A 22,922-nucleotide genomic window follows, 5' to 3' on the forward strand; every position below is an offset into this window, starting at 1 on the left:
ATGACGACCAAATCGGCGCCTGATAACCCTATATCAATTAAAGAATGGGAGGAACACTTTGAAAAGCTGTTTGAATCAGATACTACAACTGACAACTTGCCTGAAGCAAATGAATTTGAATTTAGCAATGATATCACAGAGGCATTGTTTAACGATGGAATTACTGAGGAAGAGATCTTGAAGGCAGTAAAAAACCTTAATCATGGTAAAAGTGGTGGCAATGATTCATTAACTCCTGAATTTTATATAAATTCAATTGAAATACTTCTACCAATTATATATAATTTGTTTAACCAGGTTTTTCATAATGGAAGTTTTCCAGATCAGTGGTGTGAATCTATCATTGTTCCAATATACAAAATAGGAGACCCATCATCTCCTGGTAATTATAGAGGGATATCATTACTTAATGTATTAGGCAAAATTTATACAAGTATAATAAATCGAAGGCTGACATTCTTCGCTAATATTTTTGACAAAATTAAGGAACCCCAGGCCGGTTTTAGACAGGGTTACAGTACAGTTGACAATGCCTTTATTTTACAAGGATTGATTGAAAAACAACTCAGCAAAAAGGGGGGTAAGCTGTACGTAGCATATATAGATTTTTTGAAGGCTTTCGATCTTGTTAGTAGGCCAAAATTGTTTGAAATTCTTGCTGTTAATGGTGTTTATGGGAAGCTTTATAGATCACTACAGGCTATGTACTCAAAAGTAATAGCTAGAGTTAGAGCTAATAAAAATACACTCTCTAATGAATTTGAATGTCCAACTGGTTTAAAACAGGGGTGTTTATGTTCGCCCATATTATTTGTATTTTTCGTCAATGAGTTCATTAAACAAGTTGAAAGCAGTGAGCTGAAAGGCATACAGCTTTTTCCAAACCTACGTGAAATTTTGTGCTTGTTTTTTGCCGACGATTTGGCTTTAACATCTGATACAGTGGTTGGTCTACAGCGATTAATAAATAAATTACATGAGTTTACAAATGAATTTAGCCTGACTGTAAATACAAAGAAAACAAAGGTTGTTGTATATAAAAATGGAGGCAAATTATTTAAAAGTGAAAAGTGGTTTTATAATAATGAACGCCTAGATGTTCTAAAAAGGATTCCAATATGTTGGAGTATTCCTCTCCCAGCAACTTTCTTTTCAAAAAATGGCCAGTGAACAAGCAATAACTGCAAAAAGAGTGCTAATGACATTATTATCAAAATTATATAAGTTTGGTCAATTGAACCAAAACACATATTTCAAATTATTTGATACAAAAATTGCACCAATATTATCATATGGATCGGAATTATGGGGTATTGAAAAATATAACACTATTGAAGCCGTCCTAATATATGCATGTAAAAGGTACATGTGTGTTCCACATAAAACAACACATATTGCAGTTTTGAGTGATTGTGGGCGCTATTTATATTGGAACTTCCAAATATGTTCTGAAGTACTGGCTAAAAATACTCAATATGACAAAAGATAGATATGTCCGGCTGGTCTATGATATGCTGAAATATATGGATGAAAGAGGCCATGAGAATTGGGTGACTAAAGTTAAAAATCTTTTGAATTCAACAGGGTATAGTTATATTTGGGGAGACCAATGTGTACAAAATGAATCATTATTTTTGAAGAATATTATACAACGATTAAAGGACCAATATCTACAGGAATGGTCAAGGGTTTTATCTGAATCTCATAAGTTAAGTCTCTATAAGCATCTGAATACAGATTATAACCATGCAAACTATTTGAATTGTGTGAAGATAAGGAAATTTAGAAGTGCATTGGCAAAAATAAGATGTTCATCTCACAAATTAGAAGTTGAATCTGGCAGATATCGGAATGTTCTTTATCAAAATAGACTGTGTAAATTATGTAATTTAGATATTGAAACAGAGTTCCATTTCATAATCAAATGTAGTTTTTATGATGACTTGAGAAGCAATTATATTCCAAGTAAATTTTTCACAAACCCAAATATTCATAAATTTTATGTTTTAATGAACTCTGCATCAAAGAATACCATAACTAATTTAGCAAAGTATGTTTTCTATGCAAGCAAAGTAAGAGATGAAATGCTCAGTAATATTACATAGGCACATTACTCTCCATGTATTATTCTGTTTTCATTTTTTTAGTTAATATTGTTTGGGGGTCTACACAAGGAGATAATCTGTGTTAGCGGTCAAAAATATTGACATTATTTTTGTTACATAGTAGAAATATTAAAAGTAATTTCATTATGTGTACCATTTTACTCTTTTGTATGTTATACAATTTATTTGAATTCCTATGTTCACCATTCACCACTATGTATGTATGTATATTATTGTGTACATAATGTTGTTCTGGGCCGGTGGCCTATATCAATGAAATAAATAAATGAAATGAAAATACCCCCATCACACTAGACGAAAACAATGAAGACCGCACTACGTCCTTGTAATTTCGACAATACGCAGAGAGGACGCGGTCAAATTCTTCAAAAATGCTTTACTCAAGTTCATTACTCATCCTTACTGCGTCCCTGCCGGCATTCACTGTGTCTCAAACGTTCCAAGTACGTTTTATTTGTGCGCATCTTCACCGGCGCACCACATTCAATGCGTTCTTAATACGAACGCACCACGTCCAATTAGTTCTCTGTACGTTCTTACTACGACCAGGAAGATTGCACCACGCGCTTACCAAGTGCTTGTCATGTCCTCATTATGTTCTTATGACTTGAATTTATTTGTAAATGTGATCGAGATGGAATTGCAGTGTTCTATTTATAAAAGGCATATTGTTCAATCATATCAAGTGCTGGTATAAATTAACGTTATAGGGGAGTAGAGTCCCGTATTTATACATGATTACTGTTCAGAACCTGACAGGACGTCGTAAGAACCTGATACAAACGTGTCACTGAGACGTGTTAAGCACCGAAATAACGTATTTACAACCGAATGAGGTTTTCTACAACGTTGAACGAACGTACCATAGTCGTAGTGAAAGCGTGGAAAGGATGTGGTGAGAACCCCATCGACGTAGCAAGAACGCAATGACAACCTAGAGGCAACGCGATGAGAACACCATTCAATATTTACCGTCTAGTACCACGCTTGCACTACGTCAATCAAGATCCTACTAGTTTTTAGTTACACCGTCAGTAGGTCCATGCCGCCGTTCATACGTTCCTATTAAGTTCTGACTACGCCCCGATATGACCACGTCATAACTATGTTCAAAGTCTGTCACGTCCAAAAAGACCATACAACGTCCTTATCGATATCTACTGCGTTCCTTCTACGTTGACCAAGTTCTGAATGCGTCCTGCCAGATTTTTGAGGACGTATAAGTGGTAACGTTGCCAAGTCTGATGGGGGCATAGGATATAAGGAGGAGTTTTAACAATTCATATCTTTCACATGGTTGTCCGCTCCAGCCGAAACTAGACAAACACTAAATACAAAAATATAAGAATCCAACTTTTATTCTTCACGAGTTTTAATCTTATATACGATATTCCAACGTTCATGTGAATGAAATCGGTACGAATGGGTACTATAAATATGCTATCAAACAAATTTTGTTACACCCACAACATTTCATTTTTTCTATCCTCGGAGTAAAACGTGTATAAAACATTTAACTAAACCAGTTGTTGTATTTTACTGTTGTCTCATATCTAGCAACTTTACAATAATATAAGGTTTTATTAATTCAGATTCCCTACTATTTAAATTTGGACACTATGTGGGTATGGGTGAAACAAAGTTACTTAACATCCATCTATATGAGTATATCTCGCCTCTAACATGAATGACGCAACGCCATTGGTCACGCAATGACCCAAAAATGTTTCCAAATTGGGTCACTAATTTTATATGGTACCCAAAATGACGTATATTTTCCGATTCCGATGAAGAAATGAAACATTTAAACATGTCAACAGGTTGTCGACGTGATATTTACGTTACGTGGTTAGTAGGTGGCCCGATATGGGATATACGGGGCGCAGGAAACCATATTCGGGTTCGAGCTTCGCTCTCACCTGATATGGTTTCCTTTGCCCCATATATCCCACATCCGGACACCTACTAAGTAACCCGTAACTTATAATATAGTAAACATACAAACAATATTTATCTGACCACAACGAAATAACATTTTAAAACAAATGTAAAATTGCCCTAAATGACATGAACAAAGATAAAACACATGTAACTGATATACCTTACATGCATGGTCAAGAATGGCTGGAAAAAGATACTAAATTTTCTAATAAAAAAGGGAAGTGCAGGTGGTGTTTATGTGACCAATCATATCAAACAAGAGCAGAGCCTACAAGTGCTGGACAAAAGTCGAAGGTTGAGCTAAAATCTATTTCTCTGGTAAATATTAATGTATCTGGTAAATTATGGATGTCACTTGTGAACACCATAATTTTCACCACTATTTTCTAAAAAAATAAATATATTTTTAAGTTACAATTACAACACTTAAGACATTTTCTGAATATAATTAAACCCACAAATGGCTAACCAGCTCCATGTTTGTTGACAAGAAATAATATATCAATATGAATATATGATTTCAAGATAATGACAAATTTTGATACATTCCAGGCTCAAGAAACATATTCCAGTACAATTTATTAGTAAACAAATAATGGACGATTAGTTAGTTCCTTATTCCTTATTCCTTATTCCTTTTTCGAATAAGGAATAGGGAACTGGTTCCTTATTCCTTATTCAAAATAAATAATTGTAGATATGCATAAAATCACTTCTTTGTGATATTTTCATCACAATTAAACAACTTTGTGAATAAAATAATGCACGATAATAGAAAAAATCGAATAAGGAATAAGGAACTAGTTCCCTATTCCTTATTCAAACTCGAATAAGGAATAAAAACTTTTTAAGTAATACATTTTTTTCCAATAACTATGCAGAAGTGGTCTACATAAAAAGTTTACAGAAATGCATTGTCTATTCAAGAAGGTTTTAGTGCTTAAAGTGCTTTAAAAACGCTCCAAAATCCGAATAAGGAACAGAATTTACGAAAAAACCTCAATTTCAAAGTGCTTAATTTGCTAGTTTTTTGAAGAAATATCAAAAATTTATCCTTTTAAACAACTTGAATAAATGCATTTAATTATTTAAAGGGATGGAGAGTTTCAATTTCTTTATAACGCACACTAAGTCGAATAAGGAATAAGGAACTAGATCCCTATTCCTTATTCAAACTCGAATCAGGAACAGAAACGGTGAATTTTCATCTTTTAAAGCAACATATATTTTGATCAAATAACTATGCAGAAGTGATCTACATAAAAAGTTTACATCAATGTATCGTCCAATCAATAGAGTTTTAGTACTTTAAGTGCTTTAAAAACGTACCAAACTCCGAATAAGGAACATAAATCTGGAAAACTTCAAAATGTTAACTTTCTCGTTTTATCACTTTTCGACAAAATAACTGTGCAGAAGTGGTCTATATAAAAAGTTTAAAGAAATGCATTGTCTATTCAAGAGAGTTTTAGTACTTAAAGTGCTTGAAAAACGTACCAAACTCCGAACAAGGAACAACAATCTTGAAAACGTCAAAAAATTAACTTACTCGTTTTATCACTTTTCGACAAAATAACTTTACAGAAGTTGTCTATATAAAAAGTTTACAGAAAGGCATTGTCTATTCAAGAGAGTTTTAGTGCTTAAAGTGCTTAAAAACGCTCCAAAATCCGAATAAGGAACAGAATTTACGAAAGAATACTGAATTTCAAAGTGCTTCATATGCCATGTTTTTGACGAAATATCAATTGCACATTGATCTTATCAAATAGTTTGAATAAATGCGTTGTCTTATTGAGCAGGATGGAGTGTTCCAAGTACTTTATAACGCACACTAAGTCGAATAAGGAATAAGGAACTAGTTCCCTATTCCTTATTCAAACTCGAATAAGGAACAGAAACGGTGAATTTTCAACTTTTTAATTAAGACATATTTTGATCAATTAACTATGTAGAAGTGGTCTACATAAAAAGTTTACAGAAATGCATTGTCTCTTTTAGAAAGTTTTAGTACTTTAAGTGCTTTAAAAATGTACCAAACTCCGAATAAGGAACAGAAATCTGGAAAACTGCAAAATGTTAACTTACTCGTTTGATCACTTTTCGACAAACTAACTGTGCAGAAGTGGTCTATTTAAAAAGTTTAATGGAATTTATTGTCTATTTTAGAGAGTTTTAGTACTTAAAGTGCTTAAGAAACGCTCCAAATTCCGAATAAGGAACATTTATCGATTAACCGATCAATATCGTTGTAAGATTTTGGGAAATCATCACGAAATTAGGTCAGAATTGTGACATCATCCGATTCTGGTACCTAGTTAGTAGATAATTTCAATAGAGATAACCAGGAACAGGGACCTCTGGAGAGCTGAGACGAAACCGAGGCTTCAGGCCAGAAGCAAGCTTTCTATAGTTTAAGGTAAAACGCCACTTTCTTAAACGAATATACGGGTTATGAAGATAATTTAATGGAAGGTTATTGTCCCAAATAACCTTTGTAATTTGGTATATTAAAGCTGCACTCTCACAGATTTACCGTTTTTACAACTTTTTATTTTTTGTCTTGAAAAGAGCAAATTTTTGCGTAGGTATCTGCAAACCAATGATATAAGATTGCTGACAAAAAATCAGATTGTAGATTTTCATATTTCCGTTCGAAAATTAATGTTTTATGGCTTAAACCGTTACTAAGGTAAGAATGGGCCACCTTGTGTTTTATGAGTATTGATACTATGTACTTATTCAAATAATAGTTTTTGTGAAACACTATTGATATGTTATGTATTTATTTATTAAGAAAACACACTTCATTGAAATGTGAAAGGATGGTACTTGAGATGCAATATTTCACGTGTTGTTGCTCATTAAGTTTCAAATCAAACTCAAACTAAACACTTAAAATTAAGACACAAGAAATTAAGGACTGATTCGTTGAAAACTTTCAAATATTACTCGTAAACCACTCATTGGCTACAACAATTTAGCGGGGTTACCATAAAGAAAACTAAACAGTCACTTTCTTACAAATTATTGGTAAAAAATTACATAACTTTCAGTTTGCAGAAAACTTCCTGATGCACCAAGGATTTGTGTTCAGTTGGTCGGCGGAGCAAATGCGACAAGTTCGAAAATCTTTGGCACTGTTTATTCTTTTAAAAGCAGGTAAGTCTAAATGCAAACACAGTTAGTAGTCACTGCATCAAAAGTGTTGGCTTGACTTTGAAATCTTTAAAAAGTGCAATTTATTGTAACCCTTTTCGTGATGCATTTTTCGACATTAAATTGTTTTGGCTGGTATAAAAAAATCTAAACTTTTAACATTTAAGGGATATTAAAATTAACACATGATGGGTATTTTTTGGTAAATTTCAATGTTTACTAAATAATTGTCTTGCTTAAGAGAGACGACAAAATGGCGACCATGTAGATGGACGATTGGAGGGAGATGATAAACAGAGACAACAGAAGGAAGGTGACAGAGAGAGGGGACAGAAGGATGATGACGGAGAGCGGGAACAGAAGGATGATGACGGAGAGCGGGAACAGAATGAAGATGCCGATGAGAGGAAACAGGAGGGATATGATGCAGAGATACTAGAAAAGGGAGCTGAGACACAAAGGCGAAAGGCGGGTGATGATGATGTGGATGTTAAACAAATGAAAGGCAAAAAAACAAATGCACGGGAGGTAGGTGAACCAAAAGCAAGGTAGCTTTAAAATACAAAATAATACCAAAAACACCAAGAAACTTTAAACTATAACAAAATTTAGACAATTTATTTTGTAATATTAAATAACACATCTGTTTAATGGTGTTTGATTGTATTGATTCGCAGATAAAGAATACCGCAATTTATATGTCCTATTTCTTGTGTTTTCTCTTAGTAAATTACTTACTCGTCCGAGGTTTTTGACATGTTATTGGTGCCCTTTTCCGAAAAAAGATTTCATTTTTCTATGGGCTGAATAAATAGACACACCACGCTTGTCCAACTTTTTTGTAAATAAGATGTGAATTATGATTTGTTATGGAATATATTCTTTTCAGTTGAACAGTCGTCAAAGTCGAGACAAGCCAACCCGCTATCTTCTCAAAAGAAGAAAAACGGTATGTAATGATCGATGCAACCAGATAAATAATAAAATATATCATGATATTAAGCACGATTTTCCATTGGAAATATATATATTGTGAAGATTTCTTAAAACGAAGCAATTAAAAAGGATAACTGTAAAAATAACTTGACTAGTATGGCCCCAAACAAATTATAATCACAACAGATCACTGTTACTTCTAACCGACCCTAAAGAGTCCTACTTCTTCATTGCCATCTTTTTATATTTCTGTGGAAACTCAGACCACAGATAGATGACCTCTTATTTGTATCTCCTCATGTGAATTATTCCAAACTGCAGACTTTGACCAGGCCATAACTAATGAAGTGAATTAATTTTACCCAATAAGCATGTGTACTGCTGAAGAATAATAACCAGTCCATACATTATTGCAGATTCATCTCCCTTTCATTTGATTTTTAATTTCCATTCAACTTCTTAATCAAGTACAATTGTTATAGGGATTTAATTTTATTGTACGTATTTTTATCGATATATATATATAAGTATAAGTGTATATATAAGTTTAATATATATATATATATATATATATATATATATATATATATATATATATATATATATATATATATATATATATATATATATAACTTATGGAACAAATAGAAACTTAATAAGGAACTTATTCCATACTAAACATTCGTTCAAGTAAGCTCAAATTTATGGCGGCGCCTGGAAAACAACATGTATAGTTTTACTATAACTGTATTACATTAGGATAGTTGATCACCTTATTACAGTTTATGATGATTTTGTTTTAATATAAATACGCATTGCTATGTTTTTTAGATATTGAATCCATTTTAAAAATTATTTTATTATGTCTGTCTGTGCGTCTGTTTGTGCGTCTGTCTGTATGTATGACTGTATGTGCGTCTGTACGTTATCTGTACGAGCCGGGCTCACTGTGCGCCTGTAAGTATGCCTGTATGTCTATATACATGTATGTCTGTCTGTATGTATGTATGTATATCTGTCTTGATTAAAATTTCCATGTGTCAGTACTGAAACTGCCCATTTCGCCCCCTCACAAAACACTTATTGTACATTGCTATAGATCGATTTAGAGCGAGCCTTTTTTGCTGACTCCTACAGCAATTTTGTACTTGTATTTATTGATTTTCTTTTCAAGCGACTAAAAAGAAATGCTGTTGAAGAAAAGCTTTCATCATGAAATATATTCTGCACAATTTTGGGATATCAAAATATAAAACTTATGGTGATTTTATGTCTTAAATGGTAATCTTTTGAAGAAGCCTTTGATGCCACGTCATGGTTATGTAATTGGTGAATAAGTCGTACCAACATGTTCACTTTTTCGTTATTATGCATCGCCGTTTTGTGTCACTCAATGTTAATTGCTTTATGATGTAGGGTGTGATTGATCTGATCACAAAATAAATTGGTTCTTATTTTTTATAGCGTCCGGTATACTGGTCCACTTCAATAGGGCTTCTTATCCAGTAGAAACTGGTAAATGGTATATGCAAAATGTAGTTTAATATTACACAAAAAAAATGTATTTGAATGTTGGAACGAATTAACAGTGGCATTGAACAAACTGATTGGATTCATATTGGCCTATGATCACACCTAACTATTTTTAATGGAACCATAAATGTGTATTTATGTGTGTTTTATATTCTTTTTATTGTTGGCAGAGTTACTTCAGATTTAGATGTACCTCAGGTTGTTTTAACTATTTCTTATGCACCGATTTTGTATTTTTGTTAAAATAAATAAAACAAATATAAAAGATAGCTTTACAGAATGGTATGACTTTGATATATCGTAAATTAATGTTTCGGGTGCTACAAATTCATGTATTATTAAATTGAATTTATTGTTATCGGAAAACACGCAAAACACATATTTGTAAAGATATGTTTTGATGTAGTTTGCCATTCTATCCTCAAGATATAATGTGCCTTTATTTAGATAATTTTAAGTCTTAGTTATTTGCCTGTTTTAATAATTATTTGCCATTGCCAGAAAATATGGAAATACGCCGTAGGAGAATGTATTAAAGTCTAACAAAGGAACATGACTAAAAATATACTATATCATTTTTTATGTTGTCTGTTTCCACTATTATAGGTTATAACTGATATTTAGTTTTAACCTGTATTTTAAGGTCATTGTGATTTGCATTTACCATTAAAAGGAATGAGTATTCTGTTAAAGCATTCCATCTTACTACTTTTAAAATATATCTATATACAAAGTTAACTCTATAAATGACAGTGGCTCATGTGAATAAGATACTACCATGATGCTATTTTGAGTGTTTAAACATACAAAAGATCAATTTCATAGTGATTTGCTAAAGCGATGTTAATGTTTATTGTGTGTTTTTTTTTTCTTTAGACTTTAACTTTGTTATTTAGAATTGTTGAATGATGTATTAAACAATTCAGCCGTGTATTCTAGTTTATTTTGATATACTTCTTACTTCTTACTATGTTATATTTGTTATATATTTTCTGATTACATTTGTGTTTTCTCTTCTCAAAGTATTACAACGTTTGTGTTATATAATTTGCCAATTGTTTTAATCCTTACACATTTTTTACTGAATGAAAACTTTAAATTATTTCATTATCAGTGTGCTAGAGATTTTCGGGAAAGTAAAATATCAAACATCATATGTAAAATAAAATAAGGCAAGCTCCGAGTTATTGAAATTCATAAAAAATAAGGTACCCTGTTTGATATTTGATAGAAACAATGCATAATTCATTTCGTTCCATTCAATACGTTAGAAACCATCACCCCATCCCAGGTGAAGTATATCTAAAACATCAACACGCTTTGTTGTATAATTTTTGGATTGGATCTTCTTAGCTGATTTATATTTCACTTCTTGTATATAACATTAAAGGTATCGAAAACATCGTTCTCGTGTTTATATCCCATATTTGAGTTATTAGATGCACTATAATTAGTTTACTTTACGCCATTATATATCAGCAGAGTAATCACAACATTAATGATATTTCTAATATGCTTTCTTTCAGTGTTTTGAAATGTTTCATATATGACATGTATATGGTATTATTAAGACATCAAACTTTTGTGTGAACTTATAAAATAAATATAGTGATAAGTTATTTTGCTTCAACTTTTTACATTCCTTCAGTTCATTAATTAAAAAGGCAAGGCATATGAAAATGGCAATTAAATCTTAAATATTCTAATTTCGAAAAGGGATACGGTAGAACTAAACTTAAGACCAATAAATGTACTTCTAGTTTGGAAAGAACACGAGACTATTCTTCAACTATTACTTTTTGGTAATTTCGCTGCCTGTTTGATCAATAATTGCATTACATTTTTCAATGAGAAATAGTGACGAATTATATCATGTAAAAGAACGCATGTATAAATTAGAATTTGCTCATTTCAGATGTTTTCCTATTCAAAATCACATTTCACCAGATATTTAATCGAAAGACTTGTAGATTTGCGTTCATATAATTTCCCAGTTAGGAATTATAGGAGAGCATCGAAACATGTTATAGTAAACTGTCCTGTGTTACACTAGAGGCAATATATTAATTTAATTACAACAGCGCCAATCTTCGCAAAATATGCCCTTCTAATGGCACAATGTTTGGTGATAAGTACGTGGAGTTTGGTGCTTAGTGCATAATGCACAAGTTAGGGAGAGGATACTTTTAAACAGTTTTTTGCAATTCAATGTTCATAACTCTTAATTGGCGAAAACGGCATGACTGTTTCCACCCATTACTTTAAAGCTGCACAATCACAGATTGAACGTTTTGACAACTTTTTTATAATTTGTCTTGGAACAAGCCAATTTTTGCGAAAATCCATGGAAACCAGTTATATAAGACTGCTGACAAAACATTATATCGCAGATTTTTATATTAAGTTCAAAAATTGATTTTTTTTTTGCATTTTTCTTAAACCGTTAGTAACGGTTTAAGCCATAAAACATTAATTTTCGAACGGAAATATGAAAATCTACAATCTGATTTTTTGTCAGCAATCTTATATCATTGGTTTGCAGATACCTACGCAAAAATTTGCTCTTTTCAAGACAAAAAATAAAAAGTTGTAAAAACGGTAAATCTGTGAGAGTGCAGCTTTAATATACCAAATTACAAAGGTTATTTGGGACAATAACCTTCCATTAAATTATCTTCATAACCCGTATATTCGTTTTAGAAAGTGGCGTTTTACCTTAAACTATAGAAAGCTTGATTCTGGCCTGAAGCCTCAGTCCTTCGTCTCAGCTCTCCAGAGGTCCCTGTTCCTGGTTATCTCTATTGAAATTATCTACTAACTAGGTACCAGAATCGGATGATGTCACAATTCTGACAATCCATAAAACTTTTTAAATAGACCACTTCTGCACAGTTAGTTTGTCGAAAAGTGATAAAACGAGTAAGTTAACATTTTGAAGTTTTCCAGATTTCTGTTCCTTATTCGGAGTTTGGTACATTTTTAAAGCACTTAAAGTACTAAAACTTTCTTACAGAGACAGTGCATTTCTGTAAACTTTTTATGTAGACCACTTCTGCATAGTTAATTGATCAAAATATGTCTTAATTAAAACGTTGAAAATTCACCGTTTCTGTTCCTTATTCGAGTTTGAATAAGGAATAGGGAACTAGTTCCTTATTCCTTATTCGACTTAGTGTGCGTTATAAAGTACTTGGAACACTCCATCCTGCTCAATAAGACAACGCATTTATTCAAACTATTTTATAAGATCAATGTGCAATTGATATTTCGTCAAAAAATAGCACATGAAGCCCTTTGAAATTCAGTATTATTTTGTAAATTCTGTTCCTTATTCGGATTTTGGAGCGTTTTTAAAGCACTTTAAGCACTAAAACTCTCTTGAATAGACAATGCATTTCTTTAAACCTTTTATATAGACAACTTCTGCATAGTTATTTTGTCGAAAAGTGATAAAACGAGTAAGTTAACATTTTGAAGTTTTCAAGTTTTCTGTTCCTTATTCGGTGGTTTGGTACGTTTTTCAAGCACTTTAAGTACTAAAACTCTCTTGAATAGACAATGCATTTCTTTAAACATTTTATATAGACCACTTCTGCACAGTTATTTTGTCGAAAAGTGATAAAACGAGTAACTTAACATTTTGAAGTTTTCCAGATTTCTGTTCCTTATTCGGAGTTTGGTACGTTTTTAAAGCACTTAAAGTACTTAAACTTTCTTAAAGAGACAATGCATTTCTGTAAACTTTTTTATGTAGACCACTTCTGCATAGTTAATTGATCAAAATATGTCTTAATTAAAAAGTTGAAAATTCACCGTTTCTGTTCCTTATTCGAGTTTTAATAAGGAATAGGGAACTAGTTCCTTATTCCTTATTCGACTTAGTGTGCGTTATAAAGAAATTGAAACTCTCCATCCCTTTAAATAAGTAAATGCATTTATTCAAGTTGTTTAAAAAGATTAATTTTTGATATTTCTTCAAAAAACTAGCAAATTAAGCACTTTGAAATTGAGGTTTTTTCGTAAATTCTGTTACTTATTCGGTTTTTGGAACGTTTTTAAAGCACTTGAAGCACTAAAACCTTCTTGAATAGACAATGCATTAAACTTTTTATGTAGATCACTTCTGCATAGTTATTGGAAAAAAATGTATTACTTAAAAAGTTTTTATTCCTTATTCGAGTTTGAATAAGGAATATGGAACTAGTTCCTTATTCGATTTTTTTCTATTATCGTGCATTTTTTTTATTCACAAAGTTGTTTAATTGTGATGAAAATATCACAAAGAAGTGATTTTATGCATATCTACAATTATTTATTTTGAATTAGGAATAAGGAACCATTTCCCTATTCCTTATTCGAAAAAGGAATAAGGAATAAGGAACTAACTTATCGTCCATAAACAAATAAGGTTGCTACAACTGTAGTGCCTTAACAAACCAACAGTGAATTTGCATTAAAGCGATGTCACAGAAATACAATTTTAAGTTTTCGGCAAGATATATCAAAAGTACCCAATCAGATATGACTTTTATTTTAAGGTAGCACACCCCTAATGAAAACCTCCACTTGAAGCTCTTCAATTTTAATGCTTTAGCCTTTGTTGTTAAGCACAGGACTACACATCTTTTAAGGGTTTCAAGGCAGTGGTTCAAATCCAGCCAGAAGCACAAATATTTATTTGTATTTTTCTTCTTCTTTGTTTTCATTATCTAACATTTTTTACAGAAATTAATATTGTAGTTTCATAAAAAAGCAATTAAATACATTTCTACACATAAATATTAGCTTTTATGAAGATTTTATAACTTGCAGGCACGGCTGAAGTAGGTGGTTGGGAATTACAAACCTTTTTTTTAAATCAGACAGTAAAACATATTGATTTTTTGGCATAATGTTCCCAAAAGATTAAAGATAATTGATAAAGAACAGGTCATGAGTATTTCTAGACTTTGTTGATTTTGCTTTTAAACGTCGATGTTCTATTTTACACGGTCAAAACAGTATGATAAAATTGAAATACCATATGGCTATTTCAGTATAGTATTGTTATGATTGTTGGGGTGATGTGATCAATAATGCATAATTTCTGAAATCAAATATATTTCTTGCCACTCTGATACCAAATTATTACCAAAATGTTGAAAAATAAATGAAATAAAAGATTTTTATTGTCTCTTGTGTGATGTCGTTTTTATCGACAATTCTGAAATAGGGGTAAGGTAATTGAAATTTTATTAAAATTGTTATTTGACGGTAAATTTCTTTTATTTATTTTTTTAAATCCAGGAAATGATACACATTAAGAAATTATCAAGCTAAACATAGTTTGAAATGGTGCCCATTAGGGGTGTGCTACCTTAGTGTAGATTTACACATTATTATATCACTTTTAAATATCTGGTAATAATCAGACATGAAAGAAGTATTTTTTGTTTAGCGGAAGAAATTGCTTTGGGGGTTTTCTATATAGATACATAGGAAGGTCATTAAAACAAAATACACTCCGTTAGTCTATTTTTCATCTTTAGGTGAACAATTAAGCAAAATACTTTGAAATGTTTTCTTTAGTTTACAATAACACAAAATGACTTCTCAAGACATCTTTAGATTAAGTAGAAATTATACAATTGGGCACTTTTAATACAAACATCATACTAGTATTGGGCATTGCATGTGTATCTAAATTGTAAAATAACTCCAATCTCAAACAAGAGGGCCATGATGGCCCTAGATCGCTCACCTGTAAAACGATCTAAACAGTTGTGTTAACAAGGTTTTTCCATATTTGGGCTCTGTGACCTAATTTTTGACCACAGATGACCCATTTTCGAACTTGACTTAAAAATTATCAAAACAACCTTTCTGACAAATTTCCAGGATATTTGGGTTGAAAATGTTACATTGTACCTCTACAGTGTTAACAAGGTTTTTCCATATTTGGGCTCTGTGACTATATTTTTGACCCCAGATGACCCATATTCAAAAATTAAGCTAGAAATCATCGAAACAACCTTTCTGACAAAGTTCCATGATATATGGACTGAAAAAGTAGCCTTTAGAGTAGTCAATCATGCCTATCCAGCACACAACGCACCCAGTGACCCCTTCTTATTCTATATAAATGATGCAATCGGGTACGAAGTCAATTTTCGAGCTCAGTCAAGCGCGACGTGATCTCTCCGCTTATGACATATGATATGGTTGTGGATGTGGGACCATTGTTTATCATTCATATTAACTGTTGTTTCTACATTTAGGCGATCGATATGTATGTTAACCCGTGGCCTTTCGGTATTCTTTTTTCACTCATGTTTAGTCTAATTTGAATGATTTTTGATTCCGCGTTAATGTCAACACACTTCCAACAGCATTACTATATAATGTAAAGCATCAAATTAACACATTTGGGCTTTAAGTACAACAACCTTTCCACAGCAGAAATATATTCGGCGCAGATTTTAGACGGAATCAATCGTATACTATTATCATTGTGGCAAACACCAGTATTTCCCGCGTTTAATGATTGGTCAATGGTGGTATAACATACCATTTTGATTGGTGTATATGTCTACAACGTCTTACTAGACTGATTGCAGAAAATATGTATATAGAACCTGTTTCAAGTAACGGTGACTCATTTGTGAGCTAACAGGAGACCGACCAACATGTACTCTACACGATGTCAAGATTGTCATCGTGACTTTTCGAGAAAAGATGTGATGCTAAGACATCGAAGAAACATACACGGGGAAATTATTAAATCGTACCCGAAGGGGAGTAAAGCGCATCCGCCGCCACCGCCGCCAACATCACCGCCGCCGCCGCCGCCAACATCACCGCCGCCGCCGCCGCCACCATCACCGCCGCCGCCGCCGCCGCCATCACCGATGCCACAGGGAGCACCACATAGAGCGCATTCGGGATCACCGGATGTATACCTAGGAGCGTCAAAAGCATTACAGCAGCCAGGAGATAATACGATTGTACCGAATATGGCGTTTCAACATCTATTTACTATGATGATTTCGGGACCCACAGGTATTTATCTTCATATATATTTGGTATTGATATGTACTGATATGCATGGGTTTTAGTACTGAAAAGTTGAATTTATACCACATCCCTGTTTTATTTCAGCATGTGGGAAGACAACATTTGTAAAAACTTTGCTGCAACATCATAACACTTGGATGAAGCCTAGTGTGCAGAGAATAGTTTGGCTTTACATGGGATGGCAACCGCTGTATTCAATCATCCAAAGGATTGTGCTACCGAGAGTGGAATTTGTTCAAGGAATTCCGGCGGACCTGGAAGATGATGACTTTTTTTATCCCAGAATCAACAATTTACTCATTTTGGACGACCTGTTTTCTGAAGCTGGCAAAGATAAACGTATAACAGATCTATTTACGGAGGGTTCCCATCATAGATCGTTATCAGTGATTTCCATCAATCAGAACTTGTTTGGTAACAAGGACCCGACACAGAGAAGAAATTGTCATTATTTGGTACTATTTAATAATCCTGTAGACCGCCAATTGGTGATGACTTTGGCTCGTCAAATGTACCCCGGGCAAACGGAAAAGTTTATGAAAGCGTTTACAGAAGCCATAAAATTCCCGTACTGATATCTCTTGGTAGATTTGAAGCCATTTACGCACGAGGACCAAAGATTAAAATGTGACATTTTCTTGGCTGAACAGGACAGAACAGATCAAAACGTGAGTCACGTGACCCCAGAAGAGGGTATAAATGTAGATAGAACACCCGTACCTTATCATTCTTCAATCGGAGTTCAAACAGATCACATCGCAGAAACATCGGATAACAAAAATACGATGGCTGAAAAGGGGCAAAATTGTGATGATTGTGGAGCACTATTTGATACTACGCACGACGTGCAACGACACGTCAAAAGTGGTTGGTGTCCAGAAAGCAGGGAACCGCCCGCAAAAAGACCCAGGACTGAAGAAGATAGCGAAAACGAACCGAAAGAGGATATAGAAGAAAACGATGGTTTTATACATCTATGGGAAATTGTTCAAAAACAAAACAAAGATAAATTTAACAAGGTATACGATCAGTACATCGATGACGGACATAATGAAGAAGATTCGTATGAAATGGCTTCGGAACGTACACAATAGTTTAAAGGAAAACTTTTCTTTGAAAATTATGAGCGTCTTTTGGAAATGTACTGGCTGCCGTTGCTGACAAATGCGTCCCATAAAATTAAAGTGGAGCAAATCGAAAAACTACGACAAAGCGGCGTTAGTTTGCCTTCTGTTGTAAAAAGAGTCCTTCGGAAATATAAGCACGAGTTTCAAGACTTATTCGAGCAATCGGATGACAGCGGAGACGAGAGTGACGACGAAAGTAGTGATAGCGATGAACAATAAATATATAAACTTGAAACATATAACTTCATTTGTACATAGGGTTTGGACGGATGCAGTCATGGCTCCTTGGGAGGAGTATTTAAAGACTATCTACTACGATCCGTCACATGCTGCCAGTTTTGCGGGAACTCAAAAACTGTTCAAAGTGTTGCAACGAGAAGGCAAATACAAACTTGGAATGCAAAGAATTCGGAAAATTTTGCATGACCAAGAATCGTACAGTCTTCACAAACCCGTGCGACGGCGCTTTCAACGAAATCATGTTATTAGCGCGGGAAAAGACGATGTGTGGATGGCCGATCTCATCGATATGGTCAAGTTTGAAAAATGGAACGACGCCTACATGTACATTTTGCTGGTGATTGACACATTCTCCAAGTACGTGTGGTTACGCCCTTTGCGACGGAAAACGGGTCGGGAAGTCGCAGATGCGTTTGCAGACATATTTGAACAGTCTGGTCGAGATCCAGCAAAACAAATTACGGATAAAGGTTCATTTTAATTCAAATATATATGTGTATTTAAGTTAATATAAAAAACATTTGTTCGTTTAAACTGCGTAAATAGTTCATATTAAAATGGTGTTTATTCAAATACTAATAATTCGCTTTAACCATTTTCAGGACAAGAGTTTAAAGCAAAACTTGTTCAGGACCACATGCGCAAGTTCGACGTGCATTACTTTCCAACACAGAACGAAACCAAGGCTTCTACGTCGGAGCGAGCTATTTTGACCATCAAACAGAAACTGTACCGCTACTTTACTGACAAAGACAATTACAATTATCTTCCCGTATTGCAAGACATCGCCGATAGTTACAACAATACCTATCATAGAACCATTACTATGCGACCCGCCGACGTCAAAAACAATAACCAGGAAGAAGTGAGAATAGCTACATACTTTGCACAAAACCCCAAAGGGAAGCAATCATCGCCGAAACTGAAGCCGTTTAAATTAAAAGTCGGAAACTACGTACGCATCAGTCATCTGAAAACCGCGTTTACTCGAGCTTACGATCAGACGTATTCAGGAGAGGTATTTCGCGTACATACACGGTACCACAGAGGCATACTACCAATCTACAGACTACAAGATCTGCAGGGCGATGATATTAAAGGAACGTTTTATGAAAGTGAGTTACAGAAAGTACACGTGGATACAGATCAGACGTGGAAAGTGGAAAAAGTGTTAAAACGCCGAGGAAAAGGACGTACTAAAAATATTTTGTGAAGTGGAAGTATTACCCTAAAACGTTTAATAGCTGGATAAATGCTAGTGACATTGAATAATGCCGGTTCAGTTACTGTAACTGTCTTGTGTCATTAGCATTGAATATAAACATGTGTCATTTTAACAATTAAGTTCGTATAGCTCCATGTTGGTTGTACTATACAATTATGAAATAACTGTAAAAGTCATACAAGGGAATGCAGTGTGTGTACTAACATTTTGTAAATAAGCTGTATGATATCGTACTTTTAATGTATGTAAAATATCAATATTGTCAAAACTTTATTTAGGAGTATTTGTGTATACCGTTTTAAGTGTTTGTAAATAAAAAAATGTAAACCTCATATTGGTTATATTTTTTATTTATTAACTTTTGAAACCTCAATCAGTAAACTGTCTTTTTGCTAAGACGACTTGCATTTTACCAGTGCATATTTATTTTATTATCTGAATAGTACCGACCAATAAAATATTCACTAAAATTGAAAGAAGTTTGGGTTTTGCTTTATTAAACGTTCATTTAGTTTTCTTAAAAAGAGCCTTCCATTATGCGAAACAGAACAAATAGTTTCAAATTATAGAACACCAATGTGCTTTTGAACTGGATAAATATACCTTTTTACTGCACGTGAGTTATACAATGACCTTAGTATCTAATGACTGAAATACAATTAAACCACACATTAACAACCAAACGAACGTTTGAATTAAATTAATGAAGCATTAGGTAATCAATGTAGATCACATTTCATTAAATGTTTGGATGGACACGTAATTGCACGCTTACAAGATTAATATGTATAATCACATTTCGCTTTTTAAGTTTCAATATCACAAAACCATTCAAATTTTGCGCCATTTTAAAGCCCTAAAGTAACTGGTTAAAGTATAATATTGGCCTAGTTTTATTCAACCAAGCACGTTCAATATATATGACTCAGTCGCACAACTATGCGATTTTATCATATCGGCTATCAATAACATAGTTTAAATAAGTTTACCTGTATTCCGACTATAACATGTTGGCAAAAGGCCGGTGAAATTGGGAAATATTAGAAATAAAATCATGGAATGTTCTGTGTTAATAATGATAAACTGAACAACAAATTATCGTAAAATTATCTGTTGATTTGCGTAAAAGATTGAAGTGATTTTGACAATTTTAAGACACACAATATTGTCCTCTTAATACGGATATGTAGGAATAATTGGGAGCGTATATTACCAGTAATTAATGTGATTTTTCGCGTAAATTGCTTGGTATAACTACATTTTCAGACGAACTAAGAACTGACGTGGTATGTTTTATTCCTATCTACAAACATGTTCCATATATATATGTAAACACTTAATAAGTTGAACCTTGTTTTTATCAAATTAACAAGGCGTTGAAATACTTATTATTAAAATGATGAACTGGGTTTACCTGGTGCTGGTAACGATTTTTTAAATACTATAAACGTTAAAAAAGAATTTTTACAACCTGTGTTGACAAATGCAGGCCATGGATTACAGCATAATTTCTACATTTTGGCTTAATTCGTATCATGTTTAATGATATTTCGCTTAAAAAAATACGAACAATCGAACAAGCAGGGTCATAAATTTTATTAAACTATCCATTGAAATAAGCTTGCTTCTAATAATAATACTATACACATACCACAAAAAACAACAAAACGGTTTTCTATACATAACATTATGTACGACCAATGGCGTACTTTTTTACCAGCGAGAGGGAGATTCAAAAGATATTTCTGTTATTCTACTCAACTAGCAATCGCTTAGACCTGAATGTATATGTGTCTACTAATTCAATATGTATCAATTTTTAGTAGAAATGACAGTCAATTAAAAAAAAGACCTTACCTTTATTCTATCCCATAAGCAGCAATTAAACACGAGCCGAATATTGTCTGTACTCAAAATAAATGATCTTGCGCACATATGAAATACAGGTGTAAAGACACAATGATAATAGTATACGATTGATTCACTACGCTGTCTAAAATCTGCTACAAATATAGTTCTGCTGTTGAAAGGTTGCGGACCTAAAAGTCCAAATTCGTTAATATGATACTGTACATTATATAATAATGCTATTGTAAATGTGTTGACATTAACGCGGAATCACAAAATCGTTCATATTAGACTGAACATTATTAACGAAAAAGTACTGAAAAACAATTGGTTCACATACGTATCGATCGCCTACATGTAGATGAAACAGTTAATATAAATGATAAACAATGGTCCCACATCCACAACTATATCATATGTCATAAGCGGAGAGATCACGTCGCGCTTGACTGAGCTCGATAATTGACTTCGTACCCGATTGCATCATTTATATAGAATAAGAAGGGGTCACTGGGTGGGTTCCGTCCTGGATAGGCATTATTGACTACACTTTAGAGTGTTAACAAGATTTATAGGTCATGTGACCTATTTTTTCATCCCAGATGACCCATATTCGAACTCGTCCGAGTAATTACTGGGACAAATATCCTGACCATGTTTCGTGACAATTGAGGCAAAAATGTGGCACCTTTAGGGTGTAAACAAACTAAGTGTGGACGGACGACGGACGACAAAATGAGGGACATTCAACGATCCTCATAGCTCACCCTCAGCCTATTGCTAAGGTGAGCTAAAACATTCATTGAGTTTCTCCTTTTACCAGTTTTGATATCAAACTTAGTCCTATAATGTTTGACAGACAAAACTTGTATCAGTTCTATCAACAGAAAACTACCTTTTCAGCCTGTTTGTAAGTTCAGAGCCTCCACAGATAGGGAAAACAGCATTATACATAAACCGCATATTAAAATTGAGTCAAAATTGCACTCAAAGAGATCCTTGTATTTGTTTAATATAGCTTAGTGTTATGTGTGATCCATTTGCAAACCACTATAAACTAATGATAACAAGTCCGACTGTACAATATTTGGTGTCCTCAGAACGATAATGATTCCTAAAGTTCAGAAAATTTATGTAACTTTTGATTAGAAATTTTATACTAAGAACAAATCTATACATTGAGTGGTGCTACATATTGATTGTCACCTTTACATAATGTATCTTTATCTTACAAGATTGACCTAGTTTCATGTTATTGAGTTTTGTTCTAGTTTGGGCCAAAGATCTTTTGGATAGTTTGGCACAAATGTTTTGACAATGGATTAAGTCTGTTTTATGCACTTGTCAATTCCCCGTAAGATATCTATGGATTTTTTTTCTGAAGAATAGTCTGTTCAGAATGGGACCATCTCTTCCTTTTGCCTGAAATTCAAAAATGAAACAATTATTGTATTGGCTTCTGACTTACAAGCTGTATACAGAGATCATCTAAGAACATTTTTACTGCTGTTCCTTAAGAAAAATAAAGTGAATAACTGAGGTAACAAAAATGAGTCACTTTTCACTACTGCAAACAAACATTTTTGTTGGCAATACTTCCTTGATAAATTATTTCCAAAGAAAAGAAAATTGTTTTAAAGTAAATGTAAAATAGCTCATTTTTATGATATCCTTAAAAAAATCAGATAAGGTACAAAACTATCACTGTTTTGTGAATTGAAACTTGACACAAAG

The 22,922-nt window shown here is 33.2% G+C and overlaps 1 protein-coding gene across 1 annotated transcript; it reads left to right on the forward strand.

The window, feature by feature from the left end:
- On the forward strand, positions 1–19,328 carry LOC128241355 (uncharacterized). The gene is made up of 8 exons (XM_052958281.1): positions 1–186; positions 7,124–7,229; positions 7,468–7,698; positions 8,116–8,175; positions 16,833–17,162; positions 17,337–17,811; positions 18,134–18,585; positions 18,718–19,328. Exons 1-8 carry the CDS (start codon positions 1–3, stop codon positions 19,326–19,328), a joined length of 2,451 nt encoding a protein of 816 aa, XP_052814241.1.
- Positions 19,329–22,922: the final 3,594 nt, after the last annotated feature.

Source organism: Mya arenaria, chromosome 7 (genome assembly GCF_026914265.1).
Source record: "Mya arenaria isolate MELC-2E11 chromosome 7, ASM2691426v1".
Taxonomy (NCBI): domain Eukaryota; kingdom Metazoa; phylum Mollusca; class Bivalvia; order Myida; family Myidae; genus Mya; species Mya arenaria.

What these genes read in the sequence shown, in the direction of transcription:
- LOC128241355 (XM_052958281.1), top strand. Translation starts at nt 1, where the DNA reads ATGACGACCAAATCGGCGCCTGATAACCCTATATCAATTAAAGAATGG. An exon ending in GACACAAAGGCGAAAGGCGG is followed by an intron (nt 7,699 to 8,115) that starts GTGATGATGATG and finishes TATTCTTTTCAG; the next exon opens with TTGAACAGTCGTCAAAGTCG. An exon ending in CATCAATCAGAACTTGTTTG is followed by an intron (nt 17,163 to 17,336) that starts GTAACAAGGACC and finishes ATCTCTTGGTAG; the next exon opens with ATTTGAAGCCATTTACGCAC.